The sequence below is a fragment of the Molothrus ater genome, chromosome 7 (genome assembly GCF_012460135.2).
Source record: "Molothrus ater isolate BHLD 08-10-18 breed brown headed cowbird chromosome 7, BPBGC_Mater_1.1, whole genome shotgun sequence".
Taxonomy (NCBI): Eukaryota; Metazoa; Chordata; class Aves; order Passeriformes; family Icteridae; genus Molothrus; species Molothrus ater.
The window spans coordinates 4,960,167-4,981,448 of NC_050484.2; the positions used below are offsets into that span (position 1 = coordinate 4,960,167).

Below are 21,282 nucleotides of genomic sequence, written 5' to 3' on the forward strand. Positions count from 1 at the left end.
TGGACTGGGCCTGGTCTTTGGACAGCCCGTCCTAGGGTCTATTGAGTGATGTTCAGTATTTCTACTGAACTGGCCACAAGAAGATGGGAACCCACCTTCCCACAGCTCACCACTCCAGCCTTTGATGCAGAAATCCCAGATCCAGCCAGCACAGGCACAGGCTGAAATCCTGAGGTATTTCAACCCACCAATGATGACAGCACCAGCCAACCCCACACAACTGGTAGGTCACCTTCAGAAGGGCATCTTCAATAGTCAAACTGATTTCTTTCTTTCCCCCTCCCATCTGCATATCTGTCCAAGTAAACCAACGTACACTGAAATATGAAAGCAAATGCCTTTGGAATTTCATGCTTGTGCTTTCTTTCAATATGATGTTTGTTTAAAAATGTACCCCAGTACTATATGAGACACATGTCACATCAGTTACAGAACCACACATCAGATGTGTATTCAGATCTGGCTCTCAGACAGCTTCTGGCTAGACACAATTGGGCAAAACAGAAGGAAAGCCTTCCTGGCACTTTCTGAGCACATCTCTCAATGATGGATCAGCAGCACTTCTTAACTATGGCCACAGGGATTCATCTGCTCTGAAAATGCTGACTTATGGGTCATGGCAAGACCTCTGCACTCCGGGCCTGTAGCTTAAAATAGAGCCAAAGCAAGGTGAAAAGTTGAGAGAGTGCCTTTGATCAAGTGCCTAAAGGCTGATTTGCACTCAGAAGTCTGACAGTTCGTGAGTCTCATGGCCCATGGACCCAGCTAGCAGATATATAAAGAACCAATCATCTCAATTATCTCTCCATCTCACTGGGTGAAATGCGCCCCTGCGCAGCAGGGCCAGCAGGAGACCTATGCATCATTTGTGTCCTGGGCTGAGGGCTGGAGAGAGCTGAAGGACATGCATGCATTCTGCTGCTCATCTGGCACAGAGAAGAACTGAACTGATTCATGTTTTCCCTGATGATCTGTTTCTCCCTTTCCTGGGATATATCAGTATCCCTGCACATATTTAAATCATAACCACCCTCTATAACTAAGTGTTCCACAAATGAACAGGGCTTTGTTTCCTGTAAATAAGGGCTTAAACTGCTTAATTCATCCATCCTGTATACTCCAGCAAGCCCTATCCCTATCCCTTCCAGCCAGCATTTTGTCCCAAGCATTCTCCCAGTTCTGCTAGACTGGGCCAACAGGCAGTATAATACACAACCATCCAACTATTTGCTGTCCCTGATTGTGGAGAAGGGCTAAGTTCACTGCCTTTACCCCAGTGATGGTGTTATGCTGAGTCCCTGCTCCATACTCTGTCAACAGCCATCACTCTGTGTGGAGGAACCACCTGTATTTCCCACCACTGCTCCCTTGCCAGCACCAGCTGAAATTGTCCAACAAGTTCCAAATGAGTTGAGAGAGGCGGAGCTTGCCAGCCAGCCAATGTGACTGCAGGAGCAGTTTTGTTTGAGGAATCATTGCAATCAGGAGAGGGAACTTACCAGAAAGGGACAGGAACCATTCAGGCTAAAGAGAAATTTTAGCTTGCAAACAAAGAAGGTAAACTGACTATGAATCAATTGAAGCTGGCATCTGGAGGGAAATCTTTAACTATCAGAGCAAGGAATTGCCACGTGAGGGAGCACAGCTACAAGAAAATGGCAAACTTTCATGATGGCACTTGATGAAAGGAATTAGATGATGCAGCTGCCTGCAACAGAGGCAGCACAAACACAATGACTCACCAGGAAGGTTCTCTGTGTTCCAAATGTGTATGTACATCTTGTGTGTGGGTGGAGGTGTGGTAGGGATGCACATATATGCACTTCAGTTGTGCTGAAAGTTAAATGAAAGATCAAGCCCGCTCATGCTCTCATTCAGGAATGGGGGAACATTTTGTGTGTGGCAAAATGAAAGTCTGTGGCAGAAACAGGACTGCTTTCTATCCACACTCTCTAGAAATCCCAACAAGATAATGTTGGGACAGAGTACCTTGTAACCCCTGTTCTGACCTGCCAGTTTGAAGTGGGTACCTTCTCTTCTGATGCGATACTGGTTTGCCCAGGTATGCTGGAAAGGGCCTGGAAGTCAGTATTTGGATTAAGACGAAGCAGAGGTTCCTCAGCACTTGTCATAATTATGTGTAATTAAACCACAGTGGAAAATTAAAGCCTTACAGACAATGCAATGTTTATTCTATAAAACCATATTGCCCAAGAGAAAACTGGATTCTGTCTGAAGCCCTAGATGTCTGACAGGCCTTCCCCTCACTCTGTCTTCTGCTGACTCCTCAGCAGTGGTCCAGAACTGAAGCCCAAGGCAGACTGTGTGCCAGCATGCACACAGCACGGCCCCAGTGATTCCCACTGCTTCCAGAGAGTCCCCAGCAGGACTGGGAGAGTGCACTCCAACACCCACCCATGCAGCTGGAATGCTGCCTGTCAGAGCTCTGGGCAATGTGGAACATTTATGATGCATAGTCTGCAAGGAAAACAAGTGCAGAAGGTATTTTTCTCAGAGTTGATTTAGATGAGGCCTATATTGCTCTGCACTCAGCCCAGTTAATTGGCTCCCTTCCTACTCCTTCAGTGGCCTGACTGACAATCAGAGCAGCTGGGGGTTGTGGTCTAAGGGAAACATCTACACTGGAGCACAGGGAATAGTTTTGGGTTAAGCTTGCTGGCACAAGAAGAAGCAGACAGGCTATGAGACACAATACTTGTTAATCTTCCAGGCAGATATATGCCTCCTGTTAAGTAGAATATGAGTTGGATTTCAAAGACTCCCTGTACAACAGTTTGCAGGTCCTCCTCTGCCAGCACTACACCACTGTGTTCGTGATGAGCAGAAATTTGTAGAAACATTGAGAGGAAGGCAGAGAAATGCCTCAGAGAATTTAGTTCAGTTGTATTTAGCAGTTTAGTTCACTGCTAAAGACAACACCAATGTCCAAAAGCTGCTCATGCAAGAGAAAGAATTATGTTCCATTGCTGCCTAGAATAATTCAGTTCAGCTGCTTTTCACAAGAAGAGTAAAAGCCCCTAACTTACCAACATCTGGGCAGAGTCCATAAACAGCTTCCCTTCTATGGCATACTACACTGGTACACATTGAAACGGATATTTGAAGAACAAAAAAGGTGATGCTGATGATATTACAGGCTCTGAATATTTTTTCCAAGGGTCTGCCACAAATACTGCCTAAAGCATTTAAAAATACTCTAGCTTGGCTCTACTTGGCTGTTTGAACATGCTGTGGAGCTGTGACACTGGGAAAAGCTTCCAGACTCCGAATAGCTTATCAAAAAGGAAAGCTTCCTTCTATCTACCACAGCACTTTGACTAAGCTATATCCCAGGAACTAGACAATCTTTCAGTGTTTGATCTCCAGGTTAACACAGGTATATAAGTGAGACAAGAATTGATCTTGCACAGGAAGTAAGGTTAAGGTTAAAACTGATTAGAATCAAGAGAGAGTTCAAAGTGCTTCCAAATTTATCTGCTGCCAAGGACAGATGATACCAGTCTTCATGCTCCTGCCAGAGGCTACAGGGAGAGGAAAGGGAGACAGAGAGTATTTATTTGGCCTAGTAAAGTCCTTGAAGAGAAAGACTGTGCCTCAGATTTTCCACACCTACAGACAGGGCTTGTGATGATGTTCAGCCTTTGCACTCCTGGAATAAGTGGATACACACACCAGCAAGGCTGCCAATCCAGAATCTAGTGATACTCAAAATAAAAGGCTGTGCTGGACATAGACAAAACAATGTCCCTTTCTCACCCTGCTCTTAGTAAAGGGTGAGCAAGGCACAGTCATTTCTGACTTTTAAAAACATACTGAGAGGCAGACACTGAGCAGATAATATTGTCATCAGCCAAGTCCTGAATCCTTGCATGGGACAAGAGTGGCTGATTTACAAGCTTCTTTACACCTACCCTCACATCACTGTACTAAAGTAAATAACAAGATGGCCATGCTGAACAAGGCATGTCCCTACCAATCAGGGGAGGAAAGGCCTGTGCACAAATACTTAGAGGGTCTGCATAATTATGGTACTAGTACAAAATTAAACAACCATTTTCCATGCCAAAGAGTTTACAGTCAATACAGTCAAAAGTGAATTTAACAGAAAGTTCAAGGAAGTGCAAGCTCCCTGTCAGATGAACTGTAGCACGTTCTGCAATCACACTCCTCACTAAAGCTGGGGAGCTGATCAAAAGAATTGTAAAAAAGTATTGAAGATTCACACCAAATTAAAAAAATCCTGGGAGTGCAATTAATTCACCTAAAACACAAAATCCTTGGTTTAGTACTCCCTTTAACAGCAACAACATCCCAACAACAACCAAACCAACAGATTTTGCTAAAATTCAGAATCCAATGCTTAAACCTTTGACACAACAGTTCCTACTCATGGAAAGAGTACTATTAGCTTCAAATATCAAGTGTTGAGCATCAGGTGTCAGTTTCCAAATCAGTTTCTGTGTCTTTGAGAAGAGCTGAGTTTTGAACCACTACCTCTGGAATTTCTTTACTCCAGCATAATGGAGACAATTAGGTTGTTCAGTTCAATTCAAAAATATCTTGCAGTCATCTCTTCATGTAAGCTGGCTTTCCCAACAGTCAGCAGATATGCCCCTTAGCATTTTATTGTTGAAATCCAAATTTCCAATACAAAATCTTCTATTCTTTTCTTTCCTGCCTTTCCTGTCTAGCAAAACAATTTTTTTCTAACCTTTCCATGCAAAATGGAACACTATTATATGATGAAACAGCTTTGATCCAGATTATGTATTCCCTGACCATTATTCCCAAAACAACAACCTTTCTCATTTTATTTCTCAAAATTTAGGCTACTTAGAGCTCAGCTGGAAACAGCTCCTTTGCTGAGCTTGCTGCTGGGATAACTCAGACTTTCACAGGAATTTACATCCTGGTAATTTCAACCTACTCTAAGAAAAAAAAAAATACAGCTTCTCCCCATAGTTATTAATGAGAGAACAACACCACATGGTACCATCACAGCTGGGATTTGACTCTTCTAACATTAGCCAGCTAAGAGATGGAACTGGTTGCTTAAGCTGCCAACTGTAGTTGGTGGAAAGATACTGAATCCTCCAGAAAGTGGCACCTTCAGCCCTAGACTGAGCATCTGAGTGGCAGAAATCAGGGCACTGCTGCTCACTGCCTACAAAAAACTGAGAGACACATATGGCTGCTGCAGTGGGTAGAACTTAGTGGCTGGAGCCCATGAGACTGCTTGGGAGCATCCTGATTGTGCTTCACAGTTTGCCTCACAGGCAGGGTGCATATTTTACAGATGGGTTAGGTACTGCAGTGATGTTACTCTGTCCTAATTCTCTGCTCAGTTCTAGCAACCAAACACCTTTCCCCAAAAAAGCCCTTCTGACACTTGCTAGAGGCTGGCAGTGATTGCTTAATTTTTCTAAAATATGAGTCAGGAAGAACATCTAGCTTTTTATCCAGAATAATTCAAGACTTAACTGTACAGACTGTACTCAGGCAAGCCTTCCTTTAAACAAGTGCAGTCTGAACACTGGAGCTGCAAGATGTTATTTCTGTCCAATCTGCAATTTTCAGCCAAAATTCTAAATTTCATAGACTTAAAAATTACAGGTTTGAGCTCTGACAGAGGTTTGAAGGTGTACCTGAAACTCCTAATTTCTCTTCGCATTTGTAGATATGCAATTAACAAGTGGTGAATTCATTTCTAATTTTCAGTGCAGAATAAATCCCTTCAAATGTCTTGCAAATCCCCAGACTTGGGAATGTACAAAGAAAGCAAGAGCAGACTGACAGAGATTAATTTATTCTACAGTTCTGAATTTTGAGTTGACAAATGCACAAACTTATTCCAATGAGTGAAGCCAACAGTGTGGAAACAACTGTCTCCCAGTCTCTCAGCTACATCATGTAACAGCAGCCATGCTCCCTGTCAATCCACACCTCCCTGTACAGCTGCCTCAGGTGCCTCTGGCTGGGGAATGCACCGAGTTTGGCCCTTGTAAGCTCATTTATGTTCATCACTGACCTGTGCAAGAACATCCTCTTAACGTGGGCCTAAGTGGTTTTGATTCACCTGTGTTGTTACAATGGACTGGAGAAAAAGCACATGATGTGCTGGAAGGAGAGTGGGATCCAGCAACAGCTCAGACTGCACTTTATGTGAAGCCTTGCTCTCCACCATCTTTTTAGACACTCTTCAGCAGTCATTGCAGCAACAGTACATAACTTAAAGACTTGCAGATTTTGGGCAGTCATGAGTGTTCATAATGTGGTGCAAAGACATGTGAAACAGCAGAATGGGGAGGAACTACAAGATGCCACCTCAAGGGGAAGTTAACTGAGAACTTTGTCTGGTGCACCAACCAGACCAGTCTGTGTCTGTACTGACTGCACCCTAGCAAGCTGTCACTGAGGCAGGGAACATGTGAGAAGCCCACATGTCTGCAGACAGGGTTGTAAATCATGATGATGGGGGTCTGGGGTGTGTGCTGGGGGGAATCTCTCCTGCCATCTTGATGCCTTTTCACTGGTCCTAAAATCAGCAGCCAGACACAGTTGGGGTAGTAAAAATGGGTTACCTTTGTAAGGATCCTTTGGTGTTTTCCACCTGGTGAATTGTGCACCTAAGTTGTACACACAGCATAATGTGTATACATTTCTTATAGGGTTTACCAATTAGCATCTCTGACAAAAATCCCCAGTTAGAAGCATGGTTGGTGAGGTAATCCCCCCATTTCAACTCTTTTTCAAATTCCCCCTCCTTTAGATAGGGACTAAACTGTTTATAAAAATATGTCTGGAAGAGCTGGTCTCAACCTTGGTTCCCAGGAAGAACCAAGATAGGACAGGAGCCTCAGATCCCCAGCTTGGAACCTTTGGAATGTGTTTTGTCTTTTTGTTTATTGGGTAGAATCAGGAAAAGTACTGGAGATAAGCTACAAATACAATAATAGGATACAGAGCTACAAATTGTCTTAGGTTGGAAATGCAAAATGTGGCTGGGGGTGTGTATTCTGTGGCCATCTGTTGGAAACAGGTGGGGCAGCCATCTTCTGTTAATTGGGCCACCTGTTAAAACCAGGAGGGGCAGTTTTCTTTATCTCTTCCACAACCCATCCTCCCTCCAGGAGATCTCTTCTGTTCATGGCCACTGAGTGTCCCTGCATGGCTGATCAAATTCCATCATCCCACTGGGAGATGCTCTGCCCAGGGGAGGAGCCAAGCATTCCTACCTGGATACAATCTGACCCTGGGAACACCACAGCAGCCTTTGTCCACTGCATTCCCAGAGGAGCAGCTTTCTTCTCCCCTGCATTCCCAGAGGAGCAGCTTTCTTCTCCCCTGCATTCCCAGAGGGACACCAGGCCCATCTCCAGCACCCCTGGACCTTCAGGGGAAAACTCCACCCTTGTGCAGGATCCCTGCTCCAGCAGAACCACAGCTGGCACTGCAGGAGGGCTGAGCCACCATGGAATGGGACTGTGCCACTACCCTGACACACAGGGGGTCAGCTCCTATTCTGACTCTGGTAGTGTTTTTTTGTGGTTTTTTTTTTTTTTTTTATTACTGCATTTTTATTTTTCCGTATAAAGAACTGTTATTCCTACTCCTGTATCTTTGCCCAAGAGCCCCTTAATTTCAAAATCATAATAATTCAGAGGGAGAGGGTTTACATTTTCCATTTCAAGAGAAGCTCCTGCCTTCCTTAGCAGACACCTGTCTTTTCAAACCAAGACAAAATTTATGTGTAAAGAACACAGAGAATATATAAAAGAAGACAAGGCAAAAAAAAAAATCAATTCATCATTAATCCAAACTGATTTTGAAGCTAAGATATCCATTCAAGCCTCTTCATCTGCCCACCTCTGAGATGTCTTACCAGTGCCAGTCTATTTTATCACCTAATGAACAAGCCTATTCTCCTTGCAAGCATTTCTGTGGTTTTTGGAAAGCATCTACTAAATAGTGGTGTCATCAATTTGTTCAAACTTTCTGACTCTTTACTTATTGCATTTTGTTTTCTACAGTTTAGGGAAGATGGTGAAGTTCTTCCTTAATCTTCCTAAAAACCTTCATGGAACATTTCATTCTTTAGCATGGCTTAGATATTTCTTTTTTCTATGTGTCATCTTACTTCTTAGAAGGTGCCTGCCTGTCACTATAATTAGTGGCATTTTAAAGCTTATGCATGTAATTCTAGTCTGTGCAGCTCCATTCACTTTGATGAAGCTCTGCTCCTTCACATCCACTGAAGTTCTTGCCTGTGGCTGAGATTTTAGGTATACATTTTAAGATAAAATTAAGAGAAATGTAGGTTAGTTTTATCCTTGGTTGCTGGTCCATGAAGCATTCTAAATACTCTGCCTTGCCAGGAATGAAAATACTCAATTGGTGCACTTCTGTACTCTGATATGGTACCAACCACATCCATAGACAGAATTTCAAAAGGAAAACCAAAAATCTGAACCAAAAAAATAGAACAAAAAAGTCAGTCTTGGCATCTGAAATAGATTTCCAACACCCTCTCCCAGCTCCCCATGCTTCCCTTGGGCTGTCTGAGAAATAACAGATGCAAATGGGTTACTTTTGAAAGCACAGCATTTCCTCCTCAGCTGATGCAGTGTGAAAATCCATCTGAAGCCCAGCAGACATACCCATGAGCAAGTCCTCTGAGCTTTGCCAGCAATGATCCATTTCACCATACTGTACCATAAAGAGAAAACCAGACAAGCACCTCCTGGCTGCACCACAGAGCAGAGAAGGCCTCATTTCTCCCCGCTGCAGAATACCAATTAAAACACTAAAATGTTTGAAGCCATCTATTCCTAGTAGGAGCTTAATGCAGTGAAAAGTTAGCTTGTTTCTTCCTCTAAAAGCATTCTCTTCACACTCACACAACCCCCATCAGGTGGAATGATTTCTCCCCTTTTCTTTGTTTCTGTAGCTGGCAAGTCAGAGCTGAAGGAAAATCAGTCTGCTGTCTGATGAGCTTTTGATAAAATTCCAGGCTGAAGCACTGCACCTCTTGATTTATTTAGCATTCATACATCCGCAAGAGCTTCTTCAGTTTTGCAACCCAGCCTCTGGCAGTTTCAGAGTGCAGCTTTCTCTAGAGCAGCTCAAAGTTAAGATAAATCCTTGTGCCAGGCTCAAATATACCACTGGTAAAAGGATACTCTGTCTCGAGATGACACTTTTGGGCTGCCTATCTGTACTCCTTTAATGATTTGCATGCTATGTTTATGTACTTGCCCAAATATATGCTGGGTTTTTCTCTGCTTGTTTTTCCTGTTGCTATCAGCACTTCCAGTTCAGGTTAACAAGAAGCTTTCTGTTTGTTTCATGTATCATCACTAAAAGCAAATAGCAGATAACAGCTCATTTCAGCCAGTGTAATATTACTACCAGACATTAAAGAACTGAGCAGACACAAGGAAATGAAATTAGCTTTCATGTGCTGCTCTCAAAGACCCTATAAAATTCAACTGTAGAAACTGGAAAAGAATTATCCTAAAACCTCTTGAGTAGACTGAGCAACTATGGCATAAAGGAGACATGAAGGAAAAATTTAGTGAGCTTCTCTTTGCCTAACCCACAGCTCAGTGGCTACATACCACTAGAACTAAAAAATGCTTTGCTTCAGTGATGTGCAGATTTCCCCTGTAATGCCCACAGCAGTGAAATGCCATCCTGTGCCATCCTTCACTGCTCAGCAAGGACTCTGAGCAGCTCTTTAGAGCTGCTAAGGAAATTCAGCTGTCTAGGCATGCTGTCTACAAAGAAACACAACTTGCTGTGACCTCCTGGTTCTTGTATAATTGTTACAATCCAGAGAGAGTGACAGAGAGGAGGAGGACAGGGTACCATGGTGCTGGTTTTGGGCCCTACGTCCAACAGCTGGGCCTGTAAGAGGAATGCCAATCCAGGAGCACAGTCTGAATTTGTGTTGCTGGAGCCCCTGCACACCCCCATCTGCTACATGGTATGGCAAATGGAGTGCAAAATAATCCCACCTGTCAAAATAAAGGCAGAAGTACCTTTGCTGAGGCATTATCTCCTTGACTTTAGGAGTAACTGGCTACTGTGCAAATCCTGGAAAGTATTGGATGTGCTAATTTACCATGAAAACAGGATCCACACCTACTGTTTATAATATGAGCCTCTTCTTTTTCTCTGGAAGACCTACAGCAGGCACAGTTAAGTTTTGAAGATTGTCATCTTCTTTGCCATTTAACATCACTTAAACAATCAAGGGATTTGGAGAACACAAATAGCTTTATAAGGCAACTCAAAACGTCTCCTATCATAAAGGTGCACACTAAAGAGTAAATAACATATGGGTGAACATAAAGAATGGAATCCTTACCTGCCCTCCTTTAGGCTGGTATTTGATATTATCTGTTGACCCAATTTTGGACCTGACATTCTTGAGGTCAGGTAGAGGCTGGTTAATAACTCGTAGCTGCTTTGGAGTTGCTGGAGATTTAGGAGGAGTGCGAATTATGGCAACTTTTTTCTCAGTAGGTACCAGTATTGCAGATTTGGGGGTCCCAGGAGTGTGGGGAGTTCTGGAGTAACTGGGTGTCCCTGGCGTGCCTGGGGTACGGGAGGCATAGCTTGGTGGTGTCCCTGGAGTGATGGCAGTGGAGCCAGGAGTAGTGGGGGTAGAAGTTCCACTTTTTCCCGTTCTGCTACGAATTGGCTCTGATCCTACATGCAAGAAAAAGAAAAAAACAAACAGCTTTAGAGGCACAGAAGTACAGCTCTTCTTCCCTTTGTACTCCCAAGAGTGCATCCCTGTGTGCCAAGCAAGACACAGCTCTTCAGGCGGCAGTGCTGCTGCTGGAACAGCAGCTGGAATGGGTCTCTCTGTGTCTTACTTGGCTAATCAACCTGCCAGGAACTACCCGGCCATGAGAGGTTGAGCTAATGCCCCCAGAGTGACTGAGCTCTCCATTCTGTACCACAGAAGTGCTTCCCACAATACCTCTGCTTCCTGCAAAGCTGCCTAAACAAGGCACATCATCACATTTATTTCCATTTTGGGCAAAGGACGAGAAGCATCCTTGGAACCCAACCTCTGAGACTTGATCTAACCAATTTCAGTGGATCTGGGCAAGAAACTAGAAAGCAGTAAAAATTCTGCTGATATTCCTGAAATAAAAAGCTGTGAGTGCCTGGCTGGAGCTGTTTCTCATACCACTGCTGGAAAAGTGCAGATGAACCCCAGGTGGGCATTCAACGGATGCACAAGCTATAGCTCTGTTGTGTGGATGGGTAGATGTCCTTACATTCAATTGCTATTTTTCATCAGTGCTGTGAAAGAAAACCATTACCAGAGACAACCTTGATAAAAAGTCACATTCTACTTATATTTGCATGCAAGTAAAAAAAACCCCAACACTATCATTTTGTAGCAGCTCCATTCAGTGTTTATGGCATTGCCAGTCCTTTTCACTGGGCACAAGGATCAGTCTAGCTGTCCTTTCTGCAGCCAGCTCTGCTTCTAACTCTCAAACATAAATAAACAGAAGCTGAGATATCTCCAAAGTAAAATTTTGCTGAGAATACTTATGGAGAGAAAGATCAAGGTAACTCTCAAAACCTGGGAACCCCAATGCCAAATGGCTGCATGTATGCTTTCACGCTTCAAATATTCAGAAATTATAAATCCAATGGGCCCCTCAAAACCATCCAGTGGGACTAAACACATTTTTATTTTAAGTGTTATCATTCTGTTTGTGCAATGATGGTGGCCCAAACCCAATGCACTCCTGTCCCTGGGGCTCCGGAGACACTCCTTACTCTACATGACTCATTAGGCAGACTGAACAGTACTCCACTCACCTCCCATTTCCCTGAACAGGTTTCTTTCTTTCCAAACCAACCCTAAAGCTTCTCACTATACCATCTGAGACAGAAAGTGATTTTTTTTTCCCCCCACCTCCTTGCAGGTCTGGTGTATTTACTTTTCATTCCTCAGCCCTTCACCACCCGCCAAATGCTTAATAGCTTCTTACTCCTAAATCAGGAGAATGGGCTGGCTGTTCTGGCAGCTGGAGGTCACTCTGCTTTCAAAGGGTCTCTGTTTCACCTTTGGAGCATCACTTATGAATTTCAAAGGACTTTTTTTGCAGAATTTAATAATCTACTTCTCTTAAGCTGTCTTAAAAAGGGCTGAGATTGGTTTCTAAAGAGAGAAGACAGAGGAACTCCTATTGGAAAGCAGGAAGCCACATGTAGGTTCTAAGGCCTGGCTAAAAGTTCTGGGGTTATTTAGTAAATTGTCTTTGTCCTGTAATTTATTTTGGCTTGTGATTTGATAACTTTGGAAAAAAAGTTTCTCATAAAAGAAACCTAGCTGGTTCACTGCCCCCAGTGAGTCACTCTGCTACTTAACATCTCAATTCTCAGCAGAAATTTTACCCTAGGAGTAGAGCATAGGGAGATAATTACTGGGAAGCAGCAAATAAATGACTGTAACTATCAGGTTCACTTTTCCAAGACCCATCAGAATATTTCAGGTTGTCTGCTTCAGCTTTGACTCATTATTTCTTGCTGCTATTTGTAAATGCTCTGTGTTAAGTACCTCACCCAGCTCTGAGCTCTCTGCAAAGGCATTTTCTAATCTCAGCAATTAGTCTGGGCAGCAGACCTCGCTCTGGGCACTGCAGGTGCATCCTGCCCCTGCTTTCAGGCACTTGGCATGTGAACAAAATCAGTTCTACACCACACCCCAGACCCACTCCTCTGCGTCAAAGGCTGTGCAATGTGACAAATCTACTGAGGATGGAGACAACCACAGAAGCAGGAGAAGGTTAATATGCAAAATAAAGAGACAACTCACGGGTAGTCCGTCGTACTGAGGAGGAGAGAGAAGAGGTGAGGGACAGCGAGTTCTCCTCTCTGTCTCTGTCTCCTGAAACACCTCGCCGAGGAGGAAGGATGGAGGAAGGCCTCGGCAGAGATGAACGCTTCTCAGGGCTCTTGCTTACTCCATCCTAACAGCAGCACAACAACAAAGGAAGGTTTAGTTTGCAAAACTCACTCTTTAGGCTATGATTTCCTGTATCTACACACAGAGGGGGAAACCTAATCCTGTGCGCCCAGTTTGCTCCTGACACAGGAACCTGCAGGGATCAGTCACCCTCCATGCTCTGCTTTAGCTCCATGGTGCTTCTTTACTACATCCAAACGGCGTCTGATGACTATCCTGAGACATGTAGGGATATTCTTGGATCCAAATATGGATGGATTCCACAGTTGGCTCTTACTAAGGAAAAAAAGTGGGGCTTTTAAGTGCAAAGTGAAAGTAAAAGAACTCTCTAGAGCTCAAGTGTGGAATTCCTATGTGAATTTACCTGCAGAGTAACTGCACTACTGGTGTCCAGACACTAGATTGGTAGGTGTTGTGTGATTTTTGCATAGGCAAATACTAACTTATAAATTTCTTATGGAGATAAATTCTTAGCTTCAGGTTTTGTTGGTTTTTTCTTTTTTTTTTCCCCTGAGTGTGGGATTATAAATCCTGTTGTTTTAATTCCTTCCATAACAAAATGTTTACTTTTTGAAATCAGTGCATACTTTCTCTTTACCAGAGTAAACTCCTCTTTACCATTAGGGCAATGGACATGAATGTTAGAATATTTTTGAGCTTATGTTAGAATATTTTTGAGCTTTGAGCTTTATGAGCTCTTGATGTGCAGTCAAAAACAGACCAGCATAAGCAGACATTCTTCCTAAAGACAAAATGATGATGGTCCCAAACAGTAAAAGACACACCAAGTATGGCATTAAACAAAAAATGTAAGTCAATGCAAAACCAAACTTTAAACGGGGATAGTTAAGTCACCATAATGTAGATTTGAAATACAAGTTAAATGTAAACATGGAGAAGCTGGAATGGATTGCCAATCATCTTTTTAAATTTATACTGCAACTTCTTCACAAAGTCCCTATGCATTGACTAAATTTGGTCCTTGACATTTGGATTCTGCCCTATTCTATCCCCTGCTGCTGGTAATTAGAACTGCACCCTCTTATGCTGGAGGCTGAACTTGATTTTGAAGAATATTAACAGGTCAAAAATTACAGTTTTTTAAACTTGGTGGGCAAATTGGTCCTGCTGCTCTTTACCACCTACCCACTTGCAAATGGGTGTAACTTCTGGCAGTTAATGAAGTAGCATCCATATGATCAACAGAAAGAAGACATGTCTTTCCAGTTGTAACTTCACTTACATTTTCTGTGGAGTATCTCCATTTTTATACATCTTGTAGCCTGCTAATCAGTTTTCCTGCCACTGGATCTAAGTAATCCCACAGGAGCTTCACAGAGAATTACTCAAATTCAGTGGGTAGATAATGTGTTTCATGGAGTTCACCTGTGCATCTCTGACTCTCTCCACCAACTCTGCTACCTTACCTTAGCATCTGATTTTGAGTCTCTTGGGCCTGCAGAGGAGGGCCGAACAATAAAACTGTCTGTATCCAGACATGTGGCCCTTTTAGTGGTTAATGAGCAAGCTGAGCTGGGTCTTGGAGGAAGCAATGACTTTGCTCTAGACTTTGAGGCAGGAATCTTTGACAAAGAGGCAGTCTAGTCATGAGAAAACAAACAAAACACAACATGAAGCTGGACAAAATGAAAACACATGCAACATGGACCAAAAAAAAAAAAAAAAAAAAAGCCAAGCTATGACTAATACTTTTCCTGTGTCTGGTAATGGTCTAGCAGATCTGACAATCATGGAAGTTTCAGTTTTGTGTTGTTTGACTGAAACCACCTTGGTCTGGACAGAGTTACCAATTCTAGGAATCTGCCTTTTTCTGCAGATAATATTTGGGTCTTGTGTTATTAGGAAAAAACCTGGTTCCAGGTGTGGCATTTAACTGGTACAACTGCTGCATTAGAAACAAGTGCAAAGCTACAGGAGCACCAAGGGACCCAAGCCCTTTAAAGTCAAAGTATATCCCTCCAGGCTAAAATCAAGAATAAACCAGTGGGAATCTTAGAAGCAATGTTACACCAGTATTCCCACAACAGCAGGAACAACAGTCATTCCTTCTTTTGCTACTGTGTACAGATAAAATCTCTAACACACCCCAGATATTGCTCTGTGCAGTTGGTGTCACTACATAGAAATTCATGAATTTATATTGGCAGTATGGAGTCCTGGGATGAGAAAAGCATATATGGCTGGAAGGCTTACATGGTATGTTATTGTGAACAAATACTTGTTTGATACCAAATAATGACAACATCCCATTGAAAGAACAATTAAACATCAACAGGACAGACAGAAAATCTTTGTTAATACTTAGAAGCATCTTACTGCTTTACAAAAAGCAATCTCCTTGAAACAGAATAGGGCTACTTGCTTAAGAAACACCTTTTTTTTTTTTTCCTGTAGGTGTAACTGATATTACAAAGAGCAGTTGCAAAGGTAGTCCTTATCCTCTCTGTAGTCATACTAGAATGAAATTCCTCACAGGAGCAATCCCAATGGGCCTGTCCTCCTGGGATTTGCACTGAACTTTAGCACTGAACTTGGCATTTGATCTCAATCAATCCCTAGACTTTTCCAATGTTCAGAAAAGGTACACGAGGAGCTGCTTTAAAGTTGTCTTGTTAGAAAATAAGAATGGGCTGTCCAGCTCTGACAGGCCTCTGTCCAACTTAAGGGTCCTTTTACATATGTTGGCCTCTGGCTTAGGCTATATGCTCAGCCTATGGAAAAGTGAGGCTGGTGTGCTGAATGTCATCTGTGACATCACCCATGGGATTAAGAGCTGCAGAACTGTGTATCAAGCAATTCCAGTCCCACAGTACAGCTGAGAGGAGTTCCATTGGATGTCATCTTCCAGACCAAGTAGCAAGACAAGAAATTAGGATGGAAGTGCTTTACTAGCAAGAACATAGTCCCATAATGAGTTCTGCAGCATATTTATGCCTCTTTCTTTATCAATACTTATTTTACTGTCTGAGAACAAACAGAGGGAAACCAGTGAATAATTATTTTACAAAGAAACTACAGAATATGAGGTTTCTGCCAAATCAAAGGCTTTTCCAGACTTTGACTGTTTTGTCATAGTTCAGTTTATGCGTCTCATCCATTTGTGAAACTTTGGATCATGTTTAGAAATCCATGAAGGTATTTACTGATGCTGAAACTCTGTGGAATATTTATGTTGGGTGCCCCAAGAAGCAGACATTCTGCAAGCACCTTTCACCTGGCTTTCTGAACTAGAGATAGAACTAAGCACACATAGCTTGAGGCTCAAATCTTCATTCTGTGGTTTTCACCATTTTCAACTTGCATGCAAGGAACTACCCCTACAATGAGACTGAAAAACTCTTGTAGATTAAGGTTCTAGTCACAGTGCAAAGACTTTTCACTCATACGGCTCAGTGTCCTCTGTGAATACATGTATCTAGTGTGGATGCTAAAGATGGACAGCACTGAGATCTGTCAATAGAACAGATGGGGAAAAGGCATGGCTTTGAGCTACTGCACAGCTCTGGTTATCACAGTCTAGAGTCCCTCCATGTTACTTAGGTAACAAGGCACTTTTTAGCATCAGGAATAGCAGCAGAATCTGCCCAGAGGTGGTTGAGCAAGCAAAGAAACCGTGTCTCAATCCCTGCAGGAAAACTCAGTCTCTGTTAGCAATACTTCACCTCTGACCTCTGTTTTAATTTATGCTGCTGGAAGGGTCAGGTGCCCAGAGGACAAAGATCTATGTGACTCTCAGGGACTGCTGAAGTGGGGATGCACAACCCTCATTTTATTTCAAGGTGCTCCTAACACATGGCACAGGTTTTCATCACTTCTCTGTGAACTGCAGGTACACAGCTGCTTCCAGCAGATGGAACTGTTTAGCTTTTCCTGAACTTGCCCTGTGTAAACTGCAGTCTGAACGTGAATAACAAAACTGACCAGGCTGGATGATCTAACATTACCAGCGGAGAGGAAAAGGCTGCACTTGAAGGACATAAAAGCTGAAAACCACAAAGAAACAAAATGACAAAAATAGAGAGAGATCTTTCTAAAAGCAGAGGCAAAGGCAAAGCACAGAATAGAAAATATCCAAGAGGTGTGGCAACCAGAGAGGCAAGGCAACAGAGAGAGAAAGTAAGCAGGGGACAGCTTTCTGATGTGTGCTGTAACATAAGGGGCAGGAATAGGAAAGATGTACAGAAAGACAATTTCACAGAATGATTTTGTAGTGCTTGTACTAGAGCACTTCATAAACACTGAAAATGGGCAAGTATTGGCTTCTCTTGTGCAAGTGTTGATGGTCTGTCAAGAAAAGACAGTAATAAAACATGCTCAGACTCAGCCCACAAACCTGCCCAGATCTTAGTCACTTGTAAAGAAGCTCTAATAGTTTCCCAGTTCTGAGCTGGAATGGGTCAGACCTGAAAAACCATGGTTCCTCCAAAGCCTCCAAAAGTGCTCTCAGCACTACCAGCTTCTTACAATTCATAAACAGTGTGTAGCACTTCATGTGACACAGCTTTTTGCTCCCCAAAGAACTGAGAGTCTTGTTCAACAAATGAAAGAAATCACCCATGGAATATACTGGGGAAATATATTAGGAAATTTAGAAAAATTTAAAGAAATTGTCAATTGGTAATGCTGGGGGGTGGTCCTGCTCAGGGTCAGGAGTTGGACTTGATGATCCTGATGGGTCCCTTGCATCTCAACACTTTCTATGATTCTGTGATAACAATGACAAAGTGTTGCGCTGCAGTGAATTGGCACGTGTCACTGTCATGGCTAAAATAATTGCATGGGGAGAGTGAATAGAGATTGGCTTCCTGGGGATTTTGGAGGGATGGGACAGAAACAGTGCAGGGTCAGCAAGGAGCAAGGGAGTCTTTGCTTAAGAGAGCCAGACACAGGAGGCAGGAAAAGCTGTAGAGCAGCTGAAGGCAAGGCAAGGCAAGGCATGGTTGTAATCTGACAGATTATAGCACAGACAGTGGCCATAGTGAAAGCAGTAAATGTGAATTCTACTGGCCAGTATCTCCTACACAGGCATGGCCCCTGCAGAACACTGGGCTGTGGAATGGCACACCAGTCCCGGGCGGGGGCTTCTGCCTTCTGTGGTTTTGGAAAACCCAACAGTCCAGCAAGGTGCCAAGGCAAGTTGGGTGCTGCAAGAAGGGCCAGGACATGCAGCTTATCCTACAGAATGGCCTGGCTCAAAATGCTGCCTAGACTTCAAGTCCTGCAGTTTGGAGTCTGTGTGCCCTCTGTGGGTCTGCAAACTGTCACCATCTACCACTTGAGACTAAACTTATAAGGTTATTCAGGAAAGGTGGTTTTAATTATCCTTTTAAATGAATAATGAATATGGTGAACAAATTTTAAATGGAACACACAATTACTTACTGAATTAAGACAAAAAGATATGAAAGAAGGGCAAAAGGAGATTATAAAAATGAACAATAAGATTATTTTACTCACTGAGAGTTTTTCCTTTGCTTGTTTAAATACAGCAGGAGCCTGGTTTGTTTCACCACCTGCTGCTGAGAAAGCCAAAGAAAGACTTGATAGTTAAAGACAGTAATAATAAGCATTTCCATTCAGTACACTTGTTAGACCAATTAAATGCCTTGAAACTACTGTGCAAAGTGAGTACTTTGTGAAATACCCTGAACTGTATGCAGACATTTACTTGCCTTGAAATTTTTCTGCGTTCATCTTACTTGAGGTAAAATGGTATTCTATGTGTTTTGAACAAAATGAAATTTTGTATTCATGTTCCTAAAAGTCTATAAACAAAAAGAAAAAAGTTCCAGAAATAGCTGACAAATATAAGTTTCTGTTCAATCCTCAGAAAACTTAGCATCCTGATTTTCAGGACTGTTCTCTAAAAATCAAGTTCCTTTACATCATCCACAAATTAAAATATTAAGAGAGGCCTCTATAACCACCACTTTCAAAATATTAGCCAACATTCATAATGGATAGAGAGAGATTCACTGTTGAATTTTCATCCTAGTTGTGTCAACAAGGTCAGTGTGTCATGGTCAACTAAGCTCTCAAGAATTTAGAAACTGAAGGTTTATCTGAGACATCAAGAATGTTAATCCAGTATTTCCTTTATTTGATACATGGTTTGAGGTATCAAATGTTTCTCTTGGAGTTCAAATCCATCCACACCGGTTTCTGAATGGGACAGCTTTTTGGAAAGCAGGTTATTAGCTTCACTCTAAGGCTGCTGCTTAGGAAGTGATGTGCCACTTAACAACTAACATGAAATCTCTTGGCATCTGTGCCAGGATGCCCTTGGTAAAAGCAGAAGTAGGAAACAATCACAAATGACAACCTTCTGCTATAAACCCAACTGTTTTCCAACTTTAAACCAACACTAATTCCTCATACAGTAAAGGTCAGGTTAATTTTTCCCATTTCTTATGCAGCTCCCAGGTGTGGTGAGGTTATCCCTGGTTTCCTGAATCACTACCCACTCTAGCCCAAGGTGTAGGAGAGAGAACTTGTGAGGAGGAAAAGAATATGTAACTGCCTACTTCAGTTCTTCTGAATTTTTAAGAGAGGCAAGTACAGCAGAGCCTTCCCGTGTCACACTTCAACACAGCTGTTACTGCTGGTTTGGGTCTGGTTTCCATCTCTTCTAGATAACCACAAACAGCTCCTTTCCTCCTTCCCTTGGCATTCAACCCTAACCAGTCACCACTGGGGCTGGTAAAAAAGCTGTGTCCCTTGTGCCTGGTAACAGCCACAACTCCTCCCTCTGAACACAAGATTTCTACAGGTCCTACAAACATTTTTCACCTTAGGGGGTGACCCCAGAACTGAAAACAAGAAACAAACATAGCATGGCCAGGTCATTGTCCTGGCCTTGCCTCCAACAACGCTGCTCTGATAACACACCTGCAGTAGCATCTCACAGCCACCAACAAAACCCAGGCCAGGCTGGGGGCTTCACTCATGGAGCTACACCAGCCAAGGCAAAGACTTCCCAACTCTCTCATCAGGGTTGGCCTTGCAATTTCTTTTTCAAATGGCAAGGACAAGTCTCTCAAAAACCAGTCCCTGCCTCATGGATATGGTGGTTTAAGTTACTGGTACTTCCCAGTGCTTACCAGTGATGTGGGAATTTTTTTTAGGTATTGAGGGGCATTAAGGGAAAAATGTACTTTTCCAGGCCATTGTGCAAACCGTGAACTTATTTTGGTAGATATTTGTATCTTATGACTGGACATGTTTCATTTTGAAGTCATGGTAAATGCAGTGTGGAGATTTTAACTGACTGCAACACACTCAAAGCTCTGTAGACTACACTGCCAAGAACTTTAGGGGGGCTTCATTACCCAGGCATCACTAAAGCTGAAAAGACCACTCCAAACAGGATGCACTGACAGTCAAAACTGGCTTCAAGAAATGGTGCTATATTTCACATAAAAAGAAAATGGGAGAGAGACAATGTCCCTCAGGATTCCAGATCCTGGAGAGACCTGCATGACACAATCAGGCTCAGGGATATGTAAGATAACACATGTCGCAGAATATGACACAGCATTGCAGTCTTTCTCATGGTCTCCCCCCAAGTCCCATAAGGAAGTATAAAAATGGGAGGTAGAAGAAAATAAGGCATACTGTAATTTTTCCAGCAACAGTGAGTGTGCTGAAGCATTCTAAGAAATATTTTTGGTCACTTTCTGGCATGGTTTCAGCTCCTCTGCTTTAAAGCTCAAAGTTCAAGACACATTTCTCAAAGTTTTATGATGAGTCTGGGTCCATTATTTTGGTTGCTCTCCACCTCAGAACTTAAAAAAGGGAGGACTTAAGTAAGGGAGGTAGCTGTTGTATTATATTTCTCACTTTGACTAATACATCTGCTTCACTGTGCATTGCAGTGAGGGAGAAAAACCTCTGAGGTTTGCCAAGGCAGCACAAGTTTCAGGCACAGGGCAGATTTTATCCAAGTCCACTGGTATGACTCAGTTCTTTTTGGGCTCCTAAGGGTCAGAGCAGGTAGGGGTAGAGTGAGTAGCCTGTGGTCAGAGCTGTCATGCCCTGGTAGCTGAGGGCATGACAGCTCTGACCACACAGCTGTACAAGTGTAGATGAGGTTGAGAACACTACAAAGCCAGTGCCTTTCCCCCTCCCATGTCCACAGCTTATTGAATCCCCTGGGGCTTTTGAAAGAACATGAGAATTATGGGTTGTAACTCCTGAGCTATCAAGCTGTGCTTCAGCAAGCAGCAAGAGATAGCAAGAGG

The 21,282-nt window shown here is 42.8% G+C and overlaps 1 protein-coding gene across 1 annotated transcript in view; it reads right to left on the bottom strand.

Annotated features, from left to right (window-relative positions):
* MAP2 (microtubule associated protein 2) overlaps positions 1-21,282 on the bottom strand; it is a 222,199-nt gene that overhangs the window by 7,371 nt on the left and 193,546 nt on the right. The window contains 3 exon segments of the mRNA XM_036386476.2: positions 10,391-10,734; positions 12,872-13,025; positions 18,500-18,561. Of these exon segments, the coding sequence (XP_036242369.1) occupies positions 10,391-10,734; positions 12,872-13,025; positions 18,500-18,561 (560 nt within the window).